The sequence below is a fragment of the Python bivittatus genome, unplaced genomic scaffold (assembly GCF_059951505.1).
Source record: "Python bivittatus isolate LINGU-HERP-01145 unplaced genomic scaffold, Pbiv_v1 ctg000070_np1212, whole genome shotgun sequence".
NCBI classification, from domain to species: domain Eukaryota; kingdom Metazoa; phylum Chordata; class Lepidosauria; order Squamata; family Pythonidae; genus Python; species Python bivittatus.
The window spans coordinates 22,414,112-22,433,606 of NW_028277034.1; the positions used below are offsets into that span (position 1 = coordinate 22,414,112).

General features: G+C 37.5%; 1 protein-coding gene across 1 annotated transcript in view; it reads right to left on the reverse strand.

Annotated features, from left to right (window-relative positions):
- The window catches only part of EDNRA (endothelin receptor type A), a 35,102-nt gene extending 17,158 nt beyond the window's left edge, over positions 1–17,944 (reverse strand). Inside the window, exons 1-3 of the mRNA XM_007426417.3 lie at positions 17,666–17,944; positions 13,497–13,931; positions 569–693 (exon numbers count right to left, since the gene is read on the reverse strand). Coding sequence (XP_007426479.1) covers positions 569–693; positions 13,497–13,883 — 512 coding nt within the window. The 5' untranslated portion in view covers positions 13,884–13,931; positions 17,666–17,944. The remainder of the gene's footprint in view (positions 1–568; positions 694–13,496; positions 13,932–17,665) is intronic.
- Between the last annotated feature and the right edge of the window lie 1,551 nt (positions 17,945–19,495).

Here is a 19,495-nt window from a genome sequence, read left to right on the forward strand (position 1 = left end):
CACTGACATGGATGTCACTAAAACTGTAGACACTTTGAAGTTTTTGAAGTGTGCTAAGAGTCAAAATGGTTGCTTTAGCCATGCAAAGTCTAGGGTATCCACTCTAACCATTAATTCCTCCAATGGGAAAAATCAGCCATTTTGCTAATGGTTGAAGAATCAGGGATTTTTAAAGGGGTGGAATACATTTAAATTAAGGTGGACCTTCAATTTTATCCAAAAACCAGATATTTGGGGCCCTGGGGACTTTGGGTCTGCCCTAAATATGATATGATCAAAAATGTGACTGATAATTTCATTCCCATTCCTTTGTTATAGTTTACTTAGAGAAATAATTTGGTCTCTTATGGCTAATCAATGAAGTATTATTATTACTGAGAAAAATAATCATATAGTGTAATAACACAGCACAGGATGAGAAGCCAAATTTGAAAATTAAGCTATAAGCTACTTACCTCGAATAACATTTAAAAAATGCTCCAGGTCACATAACATTCCAGTTACGGACTGTCTTGATCATTTTTCATATAAGAAAAATATTCACAGAAGGGAATAATATATTCCTTACCTGTCTACACTTAGAGCACATAGATTAAGAACAGTGATTCCCACAGATGCCTTCTGAATAAAAGGAACACAACGGCAAAGGAATTGCTCAAAAGGTGTCATCCCAAAGGGCCATGGAACATGAAGCTAATGGACAGAAAAAAGAAATAGGAAACGTTAAAATGTACACACAGAAAACATGAACATGCAATGGAACCAGGAAGGTTCAAAATATATGCAGTATCATTTGCGCCTTACTGTTATGATCTTCTAAAACTTTGCATGAAGTACCCCCATTTTAGCATGGATTGTAATGTGTTTCACGCTGCGGATTTAAGTGGGATTCAGGCATTTATAACCATCCTGAACTACAATTCAGAATAGTACATTTCTAGAAAATGAAGTTTGGCCAGTGTGATTAGAACGACTGACTAAATAAAATATTTTCACATACTCAGCTTAATTCATTAAGCATTTTAGGAAGGGGATGTTTACTTTCTAGAAATACAAAATAAACGTACTATGGATTTTAAGCAGGGTAGCCTTATTTAGCCATAAAGACTCTGACAGGGCTTAGATGACAATTCTGCCCAAAGCACTACAACTCTACTCCAAAATTTCATACAGACCCACATATATTTGAAAAATCTGTGCACAGATTTGGGAAGTGGCGCATTAAAAAACAAACCAACCAACAAACCCTAACAACATATATTAAAGACAGCTGCATGCAAGATGTGTACACAATGCATCTGTTAGGGTAAACAGCATTTTAAAAAATGCAATGTTCTTATATGTGCTTTTTTCTAAATATTATTTACAAGGAAATTGATGGAACAATAGGAGTATGTATGCATGAAATATTACATAGACCAAAGTCTGTTTTTGGAAACAAGCATAATTCAGTCACATATGAATGAATACATTGTCATAAATTCCTTTCCAACTAATTGTGTCTATCCTCAAGAAGTATTAACATTACAAATGTGAATGATACATACTCTACTTTTTTCTGAGTAATTAGGACATCATGATAATTGCTGTGCTTGTTGCAAATGCTTTGAACATTTATAGATGTGTGCAAGTGTTTTGTTCTAATATCTCACATTAAACTGACTTTTATCAAATCTATTTCAAAAGTTTGTATATGAAATCAAATCACAATATATATGTGCGTAACATAACTTTGATAGCAATCTGAAAGGAAGGGGAAGGGAAAAAGCATGCTTTCAATAATTATATAAATGAATATCATATTCAAGAGGGAAAAACTGCAGAACACAGAACATTATTAAAACTTAATATTAACATTTTTTGCAGCATGCCTCATTATCCATGTACGCTGTGAAACTTTCCAGGTTTGTTATGAAGCAGTGCGCAGAGTAATTTTGTTTCTGCTCCTTATCCATAGTGTACCAGCAATGTAATCACCTCTCTGATTTGTGCAATGCTAAAAAAACTGATTCTGAGGGGCAAGTAGGTCTCCCATGCCTCCTTTATTTCTGGTCCTTGGAGTCCCCTCCCGCTGTATTCACCAATTTAAATTTCTTGTCATATTGAGCAGAAAATACACTTAAACTATAGTGGAAGCCTATACTATTTGTAATATGTAAAAGAAAAAAAACCCTCCACCCACAAAACAGAAGGAAAGAAACCTGATTCTCTTCTAAAACTGATATATACATATTGCGGTCAGCCAAAGGGTATCACCCAAAACTTCAGGATATGGTCTTGGATAAGGTACCTAAGCACTTCCATAAATCATAATGTCAGCCTAAGAGCCAATCAGGGTGCTTAAAAAGCCCAGTGGGATGGAAAAGTGTTATACTGCCGATCAGGAGCAGCTAATATGTTTGTCCATCCAAATGACAAAAGCTGTTGACATGCTATCACTTCCACCAATATGCTGCACTCATGGAAAACAAAAGTGGAACCACGCCTTCTGTTCTTTTGCTTCTTTCAATGCACGTAATGATTTTATCCTATTTACTAATTTGATTCACCACATTTCTATCAAAGAGTGGCATTCTAGTCATTGAAGTCTACCACATAGAGAAATGACTGTGATGTTGTTGACTATGAATGCCAGTCTTTGATGCAAATGTGGTAAATCAAGTTAGTCAGTTGATGTATTGATGTATCCTCATCCATTGCAAGACTCCGCAGTAAGATAGCAGTACCACATCACAAACCGCAGGGAAGTCTAACTGCAGGAAGTTATTGGGAAAACAGGTGGAATGTGATTTACATTTTTTTTAAATTGCCCACTCCCCCCATCCCAAATTGCCCACTTTCCAGCTGATATTTCTCAGCCCAGCCCAAGGAGAATTGGCAGAATCAGAAAACAGACAAGTGCTATGCAATAGGATTTGTTGGTTACAAGCCCTTCAGAGTTTGATAACCTAAGGGCCAACAGAAGGAAGGTTTTAGAGGCTCGCTGGCAATGGATAATGCCAGTGTGCAGCCACTTAGTCCACAGCTGGTGAAGGCAATGTGGAGGGAGAGGGGTGGCACATGGTGCATTCACAATGTCTTCCACCTCAAATGGGTTGTAAAGTGGCAGGGCTCAGAGTCAAGGACACTGCAGAAAGGAAAGTCTAAAACAAGTACATATCTTTCCCAAATATACCTGAACACAAATATACTGTTCCTTCTTCCCAATTTTCTGTTCAGGGGGCTGGTGTCGGGACTTCATATGTGTAATATATTAATTGAGGAGACTTTGGTGAATAGCTTTTCAGGGCAGGGGGGAAACCTACTGTACATGCTTTTTTTTCTTTTTACAATATTTTGTTGATGAAATTTAACAAACATAAATCCAAAAATAAATTCAAAATCTTCTTTAATAATCTTCATTAAATACTATATATCTTTATTACAATTTTGAAACTATGTTGCTCAAGATAAGTCTGCTGAGTAATGTCTTGTATACACAATTCTGACCACAAATTTATAAACTGAAACCAGAAACTTTCAAATATTTCAGCACTTTGCTTCTGGGATTCAGGAAGACTGACCAGACAGCCACAACTTACCAAGCCTTCCCCCCACCTCTAACCTTGGTTTTTCCATACTAACATTGGAACTGTATCAAACAAGACACAAATGTTGAGAACATTCCATTTGGATGAGTTCTCTAAAAGTCACTAAGTGGCTTCAGTTACTTCTTGGTATTACATTTGTTGGTACTCTTGCTGCATAGGATATGTTTTTTATAACTGAATCATACAAACATATAAAAAACTATATAGTATTGATTCAGAAGAGGAAAATTAATGTTTTACTATGTTTTGGGTAGCACATATCAGTATTTTTCAGGCATTCCTAAAGATTTGTATGGAGCCAGTCAATATGTCTGGTTTTATATTGTTGGAAAAGAAGCCTTCCATATAGGATCACAGTCACACAGTATTTTCTGAATGGTCAAACATTGATAGTAATCTTTGTAAAGCCTCTATGAATTCTCTTGTAGGACTAGATCATCAAATCCAGCATTCTTTCCTAATAATTACTAATGATGTGAATAAACAAATGAAAATATTTAAGCTGATAGCTGTGTCTTATTGCTTATTGGCTATAAATGAACCTCAGAAAAAATTCATCTTAGAAAAACAGGAAAAAAAATCTTACGGTAAGATTACACATTGCATTCAACTATTATAGTTTGGTTCTATGAATTCAACTACTGTGATTTAAAACTCAGTATGTGGTTTAATGCAACTAATTAAGGCTTATTCAGTAAACCAAGGTTAAGAAAACAACTTCTTAGCATTAGGCTTGACCTTAGTCAAAATGTTATAAATTAATAGAATAAAAAAATAAATGTAATACATATTATTAAAGGCTAAATGAAGTTGAAATAATAACTTCTATAAACTATATAATCACAGATTAAGCAAATAAAGATAACCTGACCCAGTTGCTTGAAAGTTCCTTTTGGGGGGGGGTTGTATCAAAATAAAACATCCACACTTTCATCTAATTGCCAAACCTTATATAGACGAAACCACGCCATCTCTGTATAAGAGTATGCGATCAGCAAATTGAGAGCAATACACATAAATGAAATTTTAAAAATAGGGCCAGGAAGCAAAAAGAGAAATTACCCACAAAGGCTTGTGAGGAGTGAGCATTTTCAAGTGTCTGCACCAAGTGTCTGAAAATGGGGAAAAAAAAAAATGAAATTGAGGAAAGAGAAGAAATGAGCTCTCTTGGGAAAAAATAAGCTTGGATGGAATTCTAACAGGGGCACCTCAGTCCAGACTGTAGCGTTCTGGCACCATTAATATTGCATTAAAATTAATACATTTTGTTCTATATTTTGCAATAAGTAAAATGTGATCTAATATTTAATTTCTTGGAATCTCAGCTTTCACATATCTCTTTCATATGGGATTGGTACCGGTGGTGACTGATTAGGAAAAAGATCTTAAAGTTTTGATTGACTCTATTCAGTGAAAATACCACCCTGTGTGCAATTACTGTGTAAAAGCCAAATTCCCTTCTTAGGACAGGAATTTCAATAGAAAGCGAATTGAAAACAAACTGCTGATATAATAATGTCTTGTACAAGAGTATGAGGAGACCACACTCAGAGTATTGTGTACAATTCCAATCACTAAATTTTAAAAAGGGTATTATAGAGTTAGAAATGATACAAAAAAGCAACCAAAATGATTAGGGGACAGAGGCTTCTTTTCTAAAAGGAAAGACCACAGCACTTGGGGCTTTTTAGCTTGGAACAAAGAAAGGTAAGGGGATATGTGATAAAGGTATATATATGGGTTTTGGGCCTTTGGTTTTATTTGTGAGTTGCCCAGAGTCACCCATTGGGGGACATGGGCGGCATACAAATTCAATAAATAAATAAATAAATAAATAAATAATCATAGATGGTATGGATTATGTGGATACAGAATAGTTATGTTAGAACAGCCACTGAAACTAAATGCAAAAAAAATTAAGAACTAACAAAAGACAACCCTTTTTTACACAGTACATAGTTAAGCATTGCAAATGGTAGTTTAAAATGGCAGCTTCTATGGATGGTTTTAAAAGGAGACCTGACAGGTTATTGACGACAGCAGAAGGGGGCTATCACCACCCAATTCAGGCCTGAGCTGCTATCATCATCATCGTCGTCATCATCCTTCAGGCTTGTCAGTGTGCTTGACAACATCAAGCACACTGAAGTCAAGAAGTGGGTTAGTAGTGAATACATCAGAAGAGTGAAGAAGATCTTAAAGTCCAAACTCAGTGGCGGAAAAACCATCAAGGCAATTAACACCTGGGCAATTCCACTCTTTAGATATACAGCTGGAATAGTGGACTGGACTCAAGCTGAATTAAAAGCCATGGGTAGGAAGACCAGAAAAATAATGACAATGAATTGTGCTCTTTATCCATGCAGCAATGTTGACAGACTCTACTTACCAAGAAGCATTGGTGGGTGTGGAATGTTACGAGTACACCAGACAGTTGAAGAAGGAAAAAAAGGGCATTAGAAGAATATCTGAAGGACAGTAAAGAATATGCACTTTACTTACTGAAGGCTTACTGAATACTGAAGAGACCAAACTGGCCTACAAGACAGACCAAATGAAGAATAGAAAAGAGACATGGCAAGGCAGAGTATTACATGGACAGTACACACACACACACACAACACACACACACACAAAACTAGCAGGTAAAGCAGATAACAACAAGATGGCAATGGCTAAAAGCAGGAAAGTTGAAGAAAGAGACAGAGGGGCTAATTCTGACTGCACAAGACCAAGCCTTAAGAACAAATGCACACAAAGCCAGAACTGAGAAGACAGCAACAGACAGCAAATGCTACCTCTGCAAAGAAGCTGAAGAAACAGTGGACCACCTAGTTAGCTGCTGCAAGAAGATCACACAGACTGACTACAAACAATGGCATGACAAACTAACAACAATGGTGCATCAGAATATCTGCAAGAAATACCATCTGCCTGCAAGCAAGAACTGGTGGGACCACAAAACAAAGTAATAGAAAATGAAGAAGCTAAAGTGCTCTGGGACTTTAGGATTCAAATAGATAAGCACCTGTTATATAACACCCCAGACTTAACAACTGCTGATAAAAAAGACAAAAAAATCTGGATATTGGACGTTGCAATACCTGGAGACAACAGAACAGAAGAGAAAGAACTGGAGAAAATTACAAAATACAAAGACCTGCAAATAGAAATAGAACAACTGTAGCAAAAGAAAGCAAAGATAGTACCAATAGTAATAGGCACCTTACTATTGTAATAGCTGTAATCCCAAAACATCTGGAGCACCATTTGAAGACCTTCGGCACTGACAAAATCACAGTCAGTTGCAAAAGGCAGCTTTACTTGGAGCAGCTCACATCCTGCAACGAACCCTTTAACACCCTCAAACAACAACATCTGCCTATCCCAGGTCCTTGGGAACGACTCAATAGGTGGATAAAAATGCCAAATCCAGTCTAAACATCCGGCTGACTGTGCGACCAACAATAATAATTTATTATTAACTTTATATGTCGCCCAACTCCCAGCAACTCAAATACATTGTTACCCACTGAGTGACTGAAAATACTGGATTGGATAGGCTTGTGGCCTGATACAGCAGGCTTCTCCTTATGATCTATGTTCACACATACCCTCTAACACACATTATTTGAGAACATTTAGGATTGTGTTTACATGTGCACACATTCCTTGACTCCCTCCTAAACACATGTATATAATCAGGGAAAGTAACAGGGAGTGATCTAAAAGTGGTGTCAGTGGGATACAAATCACTCCCGTGAGTTGTGATAGGAACCATGTGGGAGGAAGTCTGGCCCAAGACATTTATCTCTAAACTTATTTCCAAACAAAGCTAAAACTTTGTACTTATGCCAGAACTTTAGTCTGCTAGAGTTGAATTTATTTTCAAAGAATGCTATGAAAAAAGTGATTTATAACTAAATCCACTGGGTTAAGAAGATTGAGTAGTTGTAAGGGAGGAAATGGCTGTAGGACAGTGGTATGTAGAAAGAAAGGTAAGTTCTTGTTAACATCAAATATGAATTAAGATATGAATGTTCACAGAGTCCACCTCTCCAAGGGGGCCATTTATGTCATCAGCTAGAATCCCCTGCTTAGTACAAGTACCCAAAGTAAAGCAGTTGGCTGTCCAGCTTCTGCAGAAACACATCTAACAAAAAGGAGATCACCACATCCTTTACGTGTTGTTTACCTTTTCTAACACTTAATTGGAAATTGCTTTCCTGTAATTTATTCCATATCCTGCACTCTGGCTTAATAGAGATTAGGTCTTGACCTTGTGTGTGACATTCTTTCAGCTACCTGAAAAAATGTAACGTACTTCTTATATGATTTAGTAACCAATCCCAGATCATCCTCAGTGCCCTTCTTTGCACCTATTCCAGTTACTCTGATACTGATAAAAGTTTGATGCCCAGAACTGGGAATAATACTCAAGGTGGGTCTGACCAATGAAGAATATAGTAAACTATGAATAACTACTATTTGGAAACTGATTTTTTCCCCAGCATCCATGTTACACAGTTTAATTATATTGTGGTAACCTATTATTCCAACATCTTTTTTCACAAGTACTATTACAAGGCCAGATAACAGTACCTAGCCATTTTGTTTTCTTTTCTGAGGAAGAACTTGCATTAACCTCTGCTAAATTTTTTCTATTATTTTCACCCCACTTTTGTAATCGGTATGTGCCATCTGCAAATATCAAACTATCTCTCTATCTCTTTATCTAAGTCATTTATGAAAATGTTGAAAATATCCCAAAAGAAAATCTTGTAACGCTGATATATCACTCTAGTTCATAGATCACTTGCTATATCTTTCCAGTTTGATAAAGTACCACTGAAGTGTGGCTTTCAAAACAACTATGCATTCGCCTAGTAACCTTACGTGCAACTCACACTTAATCAGCTTTCTAATCAGAATGTAAAGACAAATTATCTCCCCACTATTCCCACAATCCACTAAACTACCCAAGCAAGAAAAGAAAAGAAAAGAAAGAAAAAGAAATAAGATTAAACTGACTAACCCCCAGTTTTCAAGATGCTTACAAAACAATTTCTTTTATTATCTGCTCTAGCCTCTTTCCAAGTTGGTGATGCCAGATGACAATTTCTTTTTTCCTCCTTTTTGAAGAGATGGACAACATTTGCCCTCCTCTAGTTCATCCATTTTCCAGGCTATCTCAAAGATAACGGATAGCTAGTCCATCTGCAGTTAGCTTGCAATCCATCTGAACTCAGTTCTGAATTCATATCTGAATTCATTCAAGGTCAGTAGGTATTCCTTACATATCTTTCCATCTAGCTCCAAGTCCATTCCTGGAACCACCTCTTCAGAATTGCCCAGTATACCATATATCTTCAGAGGTGAATGAGCCAAAACAGGAGTTGAATAGTTACAAATTTTTTATTGTCTGTTAGTTTTTTGCCCTGTTTGCTGAGCACAGGATTGGAACTAAGTGGGATAGTCTACCTAAAAAGCAAGCATTAAACAATGCCTTCCTTTCCATGACTTTACAGAGAAAATAGCTTTATAATCTTGATAGAACTTCATTCTAACTTAACAGAAAGTTAAGCCCCACTGAACATAGTAGAACTTTGGAGTAAACATACATAAAGAATATTTATAGCCACTTATATACAATGTAATTTCTTGTACATATAAAGTTGTACTGTTTAACAATTTTGGAAAAGATTTAAATAGGTGAAATAACTGCTTATTAGCAACCTGTAGCCAAATATCTGAGTGATATCTGCCACTGAGTTTTCTGTGTGCATATATACCATCTGTACTGGTACAGATGTGGAAATTCTTCAAAAGAGGTGTTTTGGAACATGCAGGATTACTTTAAAAACAAAACAAAACAGGAACATATTTTTCTAAGCTTTAACAATTCAAACTGTCTGTTCCAAAGTACCTCTTTGGTAATTTCAAGATTTGCACAATGCTACTAATTTGTAAGGTCCATGGATAAAAAAGTAGGGATTTTCTTATTGGCCTTATCGGGGTGGGGGTGGGGACTGATTCAGGTAATGCCTAAAGAGCAAGCATGATGCTGGGAAGGGAAAAGAATAAAACCAAAACTAAAAGATATTCTGATAAATTAAAGAAAAAGGAAGAGATGTACATGATAATGCTATTTTTAATACCTGAACTGTTATAACTCATACAAGAAGGCACAAAATGCTACTATTTCAACTAATTTTAATGAGTTGGCTTGAATATTGGCAGAAAGCTCTTAATGGTACAAACAGTTCAACAATGGAACAAAAAAATTAACAAAATGATGTGTTATCTGGAGGTCGTCAAGCAGAAGTTGTGCAGTTTAGCTCTCGGTTCCTGAACTGGGTAAGAGGTAAAAGAGATGACAGTTACAAGTCTTCTTGAACCTATGATTCAGTGTTCTGAAGAGCAAATGGGATATGATAAAAATGCCTATGAATTTATCAGAACAGTGGCCATATTACTGGCATATTAAAGGGCTATTCTTGGCTTATGAAAGGAAGCACTCTGCTTTAATTTATTGCACACTTCTACCTTAAAAAGTGTATTTTTTACTTAGTTGTGATACAGAAACTGAACCAGGCAGGGAAATATTACTTAAAGCAATGAGGTACATCAAGATAAGGCAAGAAAGGCTGTATTTTACTTTTTTCTCTCTGCACGATCCTCCTGCAACCAAGGCAGAAAGGAAAAAGGAAAGAACTACTCTCAAACAATAGAAAATAAAAGAGAAATGCACTAGAACACATATTACCCAAGTAATACTTTAATTCAGCCTCTTTTAATGTTGATGGAGACTAATTAAACCTTAACCAGTTTGTAGGAGACTTTTTCTCTCAGTAGATGTCACAGAATTGAGGAGAATTAGTCTTTCCCTCTCTCAAAATGACCAGTTTTCAAAATACCCCAAAATACTCCTGCAACAATGAAGTTTTAGAATATTTCCTTCAACATCCATAGAGGCTAAAGCCCTGTAACCAGAGAAACTTGCATCCCCAATCAGCTGATTTGGAGGTAAAGTTTTGTCCTTCCCATACTGCGGAAAAGCCAGAGGACTGAAAAGCGGACTCCATAAGGAACCATGTTATGTTTTCATGCTTCTTGTATAAACAATCTCCATTACAACTAAAACCTAATGTGAACAAGTGAAACTATAGGAAATGATATAAAACCAGAAGCCAACATAATCTAGAGTTTTGGAAAGGCTGGAGGAATAACCATTAAGTTCCTAAACTGTAAGATCCAAGAAACAGCAGAAGAAACTGGAAAAAATGAGATCAATTTTATCATTTTGTCCAGTAATACAAAATGACTAAAACTCTTCCCAGCATTTTAAGCCATTTTCGGCTCATTTGAGACTTGGACATGAACACATCATAAATCAGAAGTACAACGTGCCAGTTCTGATAGCTGAAAGTGTTACTTTGAAACAAAGATAACCGCATACTTTACACAAAATAAACCTATCGTGCCTAAGTACAGTATCCTTGGCCGCATCTCATGAAAAAAGCTACGCAATGAATCTTAGAAATTAAATATAGTTACAATTATTTATTTATTACATATTTATTACTCAAAAAGTAAGAGACCTACAAGGTACAGTAAATAAAAACTACAAAACCTTTTGCTGTATGAAAATGAGAATACAATAAGAAATGCATTTGAAAGATTTTGAATAGTGTATTATTTCACTATAAAGAGTAGAGGAATGTATCCATTTTCCTACAACCCAGTTCTTGCATAGTTGGTCTGTTTTAAGAAGAACAATATTAAAAATTACATTTAATTATATTGTATCACATAAGTAATGAATCTCTACTACTGTAGCAACAAACTTACAATAAACAAGCAACCTTACGTTCTACATTAAGCCAGTAATTGTGCTAATTTATTTCTCTTTTATTTGTTAAAAATCAGCTGTGAGAACTGTTGATTTGACAGGTCCATAATAAAGGAGAGTTGAATCCTTTGCCTCTCCCTGTGATTCTGAATCAATTTAGAATTATATAAATAAAGGTCTTTTTCAGTATTGATCTCATCTCTAAAATTTTGTTAGAGGCTAATATTTCTGTGCCCCAAAGATTATTACTATTTATGCACTTTTCCACAAGAGAAAGTATTTATCTTTTGTTTTCCCCTGTCCTGTGATGATTACGTTGTTTCCAAGTACAGATCTGATGTGTGGCTTTTAACAAGCACAGCATGTCTGCTTTCTATATAGCTATGTTTATTTATCTTTATAGATAGTACCCAATATAGATTCCTATATTATACTGTACTATATATACAGTCACAAATGTATTCAAAGTTCCTTTATTTCATTCATAACTCATAAAATCTTTAAAGACACAATCAAAAGGAATTTAAAGAAATCATAATGATCTTTGGTTCATTAAACAACACATTATATATAAATCCTAAAAAATTCCAAACTTCAAAATAATTGCCGTTCCCAAACAATTTCATATCAGATACCACTAAGCACTTAGACAGGGATCCATTATGATTCTAAAAGACAACAAATCCAAAGTCCAAAACTCAACTATTATTTGTGTGAAATAGATCTTAGTCTAAGGCCCTGCAACTATAAGGATTTCTTATACATCAGCAAAAGTGCTGTGTCCTTCTTCTTCCTCTCTTCTTCCAAGCCCCAAAGGCCAACTGAGGAAACCACCATGTCAGGCATGATTGCAACTATACTTTAGTCCACCCAAACTCTTCAAGTGCAGGCAGGCAGGCAGGCAGGCAGGAAGGGAGGAAGGAAGGAAGGAGTGCAAATATTGCTGTCTCCTAAGGTGTGGAGAAATAAAGAACAGAAAGCTAAGAGTCTATGTGCCAGAAGAAAAGATATGGTGTGTTTGTTGGAAAATAAAGGTGGAGAACCTAAGAATGTAAAACCCCCAAAGCCACTTCTTCCAACTTGGCAGCATCATTGTAAAGATGCTTGTGTCTATACTAAGCTCTGATGTACAGAAATGAGACATCTGAGTATCATCCACATATTGATAACACACAACCCATGAACATTCAGAAGTTTCATATTTATTTTAAACAGCATGATAGGTAAAATTATAAACTCAGTATAGCACAATAACAAAAAATCCATGACAAGCATTTAGCACCATCTTCTGAAATCTATTAGCCATACAGAAACAGAATCGCTAAACAAAAGGGCCTCCAACTTGCGATCAACAGGACGCCACATGTAACATATCAAAATCACAAAAAAGCCTGACAGTTTCATAACATGGATTCCGCTAGGGTGGTCAAAATAATTTCTGGTCAGACTGAAATGTGTCCAAGACATCAATAACATTAGTCATATTCAGAGCTGATCCCTCACCATCTGCTTGTCCTCTCCAAGCTATTTTATTCTGTGCATAACCATCGAGTATGTGTATTGTCTGTGTTGCAGTTAAGAACTGAGTCACATAAAGTTCTTACCACAGAATGCTCTGTTCTGAAAAGACCTGTTACAAGTACTTTATTAGCTGATACTAAAGAACTACACTTTACCTGACCCACTTTATGATGTGTATAGTAGTATGCAAATAGAGTAACTTATTTGCCACATAATAAACACTAACCATACGTCCAATAATCACGCGCTTCCACATTTAAGAACATGTGTACACTGGACATCAGCTAACATATATGCAACAGGTATCACATATGCAACATAAAGCTTTCATTTTCACTCCAACCACAATGTTTCTCAGTGCAGGCAGTTCACTTGTGAGTGTTTAAGAGTCTGTTTTATATAAATGTTTGTTTGCACATAGTCCTCCAATGGCCATAAGAAGAGTTAATGATGATTTATGGATGCAATACTATTGCGATACATTATCATCCTGTACAAAAGATTCAGAAAGCATAAGTATTGTGGCATATTACCTTATATACATGGATAGGAATATCTATGATGATGTAGATGAGATCTCCCAAGGCCAGGCTAGCTATCAGTGCATTGGGTCCATTCCTCATGCATTTGTTCTGGTAGATTATCCGCAGAAGAGTTGCATTCCCAACAAGCCCAATGATGAACACTGCACAAGAAATTACTGTATTGATGTATTTAAAAGTATCACCAATTCTAGGACTGTGTGGACAAGCACTGTCATTTCTGCTGGGTTGACTGGAAGGAGTAATTAATTTATGTTCTATTCCAATGACAGAGATTCCAGAGTCATTCAGGCTGGAAAAGTCTCTTTCAGAACTTTCACTGATGACAGATCCAGTTACAAAAAGTGCCAAGATTATCCGGAAATGAAATGTTTCCATTTTCAAATCTTCAAAATCAAGAGTTAGTATTATGTTTTACTTAAACACCTACGAGAAAAAAATAGATTTATGTTGTAGTATTAGCATTGTAATCAGAACTTCTATTTAATTAATTAAAAAGAGAAATATTTTTATTTTTAAAAGCAGATAATCAGAAAACAAAATCCTATTTCCTTCCTAAAGAGCCTCTCCTTTTTCCAACCAAGATGAAAAACACAGAGGAAAATGTTACCAAATTGATCTTAGGGCTGCTGGCTGAAATCAAGCCCAAGAAGTCATATATATAAAATGGCTTAATTAAATCTTAATTGCAATGGGGGACAGCTAAGTGCTTAATTCTGGTTGGATTGTAACCCAGTCTTGACTTTCCCCTTACCACAGTGCCTAGCTATACACATATGTGTAACTATATCATCTATCTATATATTTATATATCTCTACCCCCTATCTCTAGGGGGTATCTATCTATCTATCTATCTATCTATCTATCTATCTATCTATCTATCCATCCATCCATCCATCCATCCATCCATCCATCCATCCCCCATTGCAATTAAGATTCAAGCTTGACTGTTTCGATGCATGTATACTTGGAAATAAATCCTACAAAATTCAGTAGGAATTAATCTTAGTAAACATGCAGGGCCTGGTTGGGTTATGTCTGGACTTTTCACCTTCATATTGGCCAATATTGCAGGTGTTGACTATGCCTCACTTCGGAGATATGAGTTCAGTGACTAGTTCCAGAGCAGCTGTAGAAAGGTGAGGCAATATGACACATGGAATTACTTATACATGACTCTAATCAGGTGTTTTGTTTGAATGGGATTATTTTAGTATATACTACTAGCTTTACAATTTACTGCTTCAGTGACTAACTGTTAGTACATAAAGAAACAAGGGAGGAAGATTACTACATTCCTGTTTCCTGACATTCAGCATGAGAGAGGGAAATTCTAATGTGATCAACTGGCTCCCGTTTACCATTTCCCTCTTCCTAACAATCTACTGCCATGTTCCTAGCCATAGTATTTTGCATCCTTCTCCTGCAGTCACTTACACTGTCTTCCTCAGTAGTCATCCAATTGTTCCTTCTACCTGGATCCATAATAATCCTAGTATCCACAGTTATGGACTCATACAGGCAGTACTGCTCCTTTGCTTATCCAGGCTCTTTTGGACTGAAGTGGTAGGTCTCTGTGGTGATCTATTTCTACTCTCCAGGAATTGCATTTTAAATCTATGCATATTCCATCTATATTGTCATATCCTTTGTCTAAGACAGCTTTTTTCAACAAGGTGTTGGACTACAAGTCCCATAATCCCAAACCAATATGTTATTTCTTAAACCCAATGCTGTGTTGCCTGTGTTGCCAGTACCTATGTTGCAGTACTGTATTGCTACCTAAGGAGAACCAAATGGGACTCCATAAACTCCAGCTTTGGTTTACTTAAGTAATTATAATACAATCCCATGTATGAATATTCAGAGTGTGTGCTCACTTGGTGGCATTTACTTCTAAGGCAATATGTTTAGCCCTGCCATCTTAAACTGGTTTCAAGCAGAAGACAGGTTATCAGGTGAAGGATGAAAACATCCTAAGGACCAATAGAGAGCAACATCTGCAACAATGACACCATGCAATTACATACTTGTGTCACAGCATCTGATATAATATATAAATCATGGCATTTATGTTATGAACACACTTCATTGTTTACTTCCTTTTTGCCTAGGCCACTAGATGGCAGCAAAGTGTTTTCTATGGACCTGTGCTGCCATCTAATGGCTATCTATATCCTTGCAGCAGTTATCTGAAACCCCTAAGTTAATTGTTTATTTCTTAGATTTATGCTCCATCTTTTCTCAGGAATACAAGATAGTATACAGTACACTTTATACTCCAGTTTTTCCACACAACAACTCAGTGAGGTAGGTGGGCTGACAGAGAGTGACTGAACCAAAGTCACTCAGTGAGCTTCAGTGCTGAGGGCAGACTTGAACTTACTTCTTAACCACTATACCATATTGGCCATATTTTCATTTTAGTGGTTGAGTTCTCTTGTCTTTAATAAAACTAAACTTACTGTCTTAAAGATATTAAGTTAGATTTAAGCAAAATTGTTTGCTTTAGTTCCCACTGAAATAAATGGACTTTTAGACTATCTTGTCACAGTACAAGATTCTGTATGTGTCTGCTCAGAAGTAATTTCCAAAGTGGCACTTGTTCCCTTGTAAGGTATAGACTCAGTGTAAATTGAACTCATTCTAATCTAACATTAATTTAATCTAATGAAGAATTTCAGCAAAGCCAATTATGGCAATGGTTGCAAATTGAATGAGGTGGTATTTACTGCTAAGTCAAAGATGTGCAACTTTGTGGGGAACAGATGGCCATAACCATCCTTTCAGTAGTATGTTGATGGCCGTGCTCCAGAAAGTGTGGAGCAGGACTAGAGCAAAACAAAATTAAATTTCATTTCATTTACACTTAAAGTTATTCAGAATGTAATCTATAATTACCCTCTGATTGCTGGTTTATGCCCATTCCTGATATCAGCTAAATTTGTGAGTTTTGGAATTACATTCAGATTAAGTAGGGGTTTTTTTTCTTTAGAACTGAAATACCAACTGATATTGATATTGATGATCATCCAGGCATTTGGGGGTTTTATTTGGCTAAGCAATGGATTTAAAAAAAAAAAAAAGTTTCTACAAACTCCAGAATACAAGGATACTTTGACATAATAAACTGTAAAGTGTTTCTGAATAAATATTTCTAAACACAATATACAGAAAGTCTCACTGAACTAAAAGATATTCACAGGCATATCACCGGTGAAGTTGCAAGATATAAGTTTACGTGTTACTTATCTGGCACTGACTACAATGGATGACTTGCTTATTTAAATGCTGGCATACTAGTGTAAATTTCAGAGTGATATTTTTTTATTGTTCCAGCTTAGATACAAATGCCTAAGGGAAAAAAAGGGGCATTAGAATTCCATTCTTTACTTTTAAGAAGGTATCATTCATTTCAGAGATACACAATTCCCCCCCCCCCCCAACTTAACATGAGAGAAGGAAAGCATCTCCCAAAGTCAAAAGAACTGAAGTTCAGTTTTCCTTTTATGCCTTGAGAACTGGGTGCTTCAAAATAAAAAAGTCAACTGCCTGTCCAACCCAGTGTCGATTTCCAGATGTGCTGTACTGCAACTCCCATTCCGCTGGCTGACAGAGATGGGACTTGTAGTACAATACTCCTGCAGGTGCTCCACGTTGGGGAACGGCTGATTTGAAGGACCCATTCATTTCAATATTACACAGTCCCACGTGGACGTTTGATCTCAGCAGAATGGGTCGTCGGCAGCAAACGAAGCCCCGGCCGCTACGCCTCCCGTCCCCGCAGGTGGGGCAACGTAGGTGTGCGGGGGAGTGGGGTGAAGCGGCGGCTGAAAGGGCAAGAGGGCAGGGGATTAGGGTAGCCTTTCTCCCGCTCTTCTGCCCCTCGCTCCACTCCAGCCTCTCTCGGCCCCTCGTCCCAATTCAAGCCTAAAGCCGTTCACGAAGGTCCAGGCTGGCCAGACATTTCTGTTCTCCTAACTGCAGACAAAAACAAGACCAGAGACGGTTTGGTGGGCGTAAGAGCTGCGTCCCCTCTTTTGCAGCTAAACCGACTCCAAGCGGAACATCTCAACCCAGAGGCTTCGCCTTAGCAGCTACGGGAAGAGCTTATTTGCTTCGCTATCTTTCTGCAAAATAAAAAGACGCTGCTCCTCACCTCGCGCCTCTCCCGGGCTCGCAAGACTAAACCGCCGACGGGGAGGCACCAAACCTCGGCTCAAAGGAACGCGCGCCTCGGTCCAGCACCCCCACCGGAGAACCGCTCCTGCCGCGCGGGGAGACGCGCGGCCGCTCCAGTCCCGGGCGGTGCGGGAAAGCTCTGGCTGGAGGCGCGCGGCAGCGCAAGTTGGCAGGAAGTGGCTTCTGGCGGCGTTTCCTCCAAAAAGACTTTGCAAATCCTCCCGTCTCCGTCTGGCTGGGTGGGTTTGGGACTCTCCACCTCCACTAATCGAGAGCGAGCGAGCGGCTGGATCAACCCCCTCCGCTCCCGTCTCCAAATTTGGAAGGTGGGGGCAGGGAATTCCACCCAAACCGAGCCGCTGCAAGAACTATAATCGAGCAACTACATTATAATTCAGCGTGTTGTGTGAACCCAGTCACCCGGTGGCCAACTTTTTTGTCTTTTTTCTACCCCGGGGCTATATGATGAGACCAATCGTAAATTGCTAGGACCACTGTGGCCACGTTATCCTCTCTCAGTGCAATGATTAATTCTCTTGTTTCCCCAATAAGCTGCAAGTCACAGGTTTTTCTCAGTTCTCACCACATAATCGTCAATGATCTCACAGATTCTACGATCAAAATAATTATTTCCTTTGCACATATACCGCCAGCCACTGGCTTTCTTCGGCTCTCATAAGGTCTTCATCATCCCAAAAGGTCTTGTTATCATTTCAATAAAGTGTGTGATTATCTAGCTAATGACAATGAAGGACTTCCTATGTTTTCATTGTGTGATATTCATCATCCTAAACAATTTGCTGAAGTGGTTTTTTTTTTAATTGGCATGTGGTCATCAAATCATATGCATGAAAATCTTCCTTTCAAATCTCTCCTCAACTGCAAAGATGTTTTTATGAAAGATGGACTCCAGTCTCCCAAGTTCAATCACCCATCCATGTTGCTAGGAAAGTGATTCTGGCATGCTTCAGAAAGAATGTAACAATAACAGTTTGAGTCCGGAGAATTGTAAGAAGGAGAAATTCTGGCAATAGTGCTGCCCCTTGCACAATTATTGTGCAAGAATTAGTGCAGTTCAGTATGTGACATGGCACAAGAAACGCAAGTGACTATGTAATGTCTCGTTAGGCCTGGGGTCCCCCCCCCCTTTCTTTCTTTTTCTTGTCCATGGATGTCTGCCAGATCAGAAGCAGAAGGACAACAGCTGATCAGTGAGTCCCAATTTGTATTCAGGTCAGGATTAGGGCTGACAAGGTTACTGTGGATGGTATCTGGTAAAGACATCAAAATAAATGCCAAAATGTTAAAAGTTGCCTATCATACAATATTTCAACTATTTTAATTTAATGTTTAAATTAAATGGTCCAGGAGGTATCATTTTAAGGGATAAGTGCTCTAGTTTATGGTCCTCAAAATGTTTAACAGATAATGTAAAGAAAAGGTTTAGAAATGGGTAGCATGGATCCAACAAAGCACCTGTGGGAGCAAATGGAAACCCCTCTCCCCAAACCATCTTTTGCCTTTGCTGATCAGTAGCAACTAACTGTAAATACCATGAGAAAGATAGGAAGAGTATGATTACATGCATTAAATACAAATCTATGTCTGTAAGGTGTGGGAGAAATGATATATTTGGAAATATTTCCGGGGAGTACATAATAGCCGCCCTTAATCTGTTGGAATAACTCTACTGCCAATCCTCCCCACCTTTTTGTCTTGCACACTGTGACTCAAAAATGACTTTCCAGAATGCCCAACTGACTACAATGAGAAGGAGGGGACAAAGGAGCAATGTCAAAATCTGCTC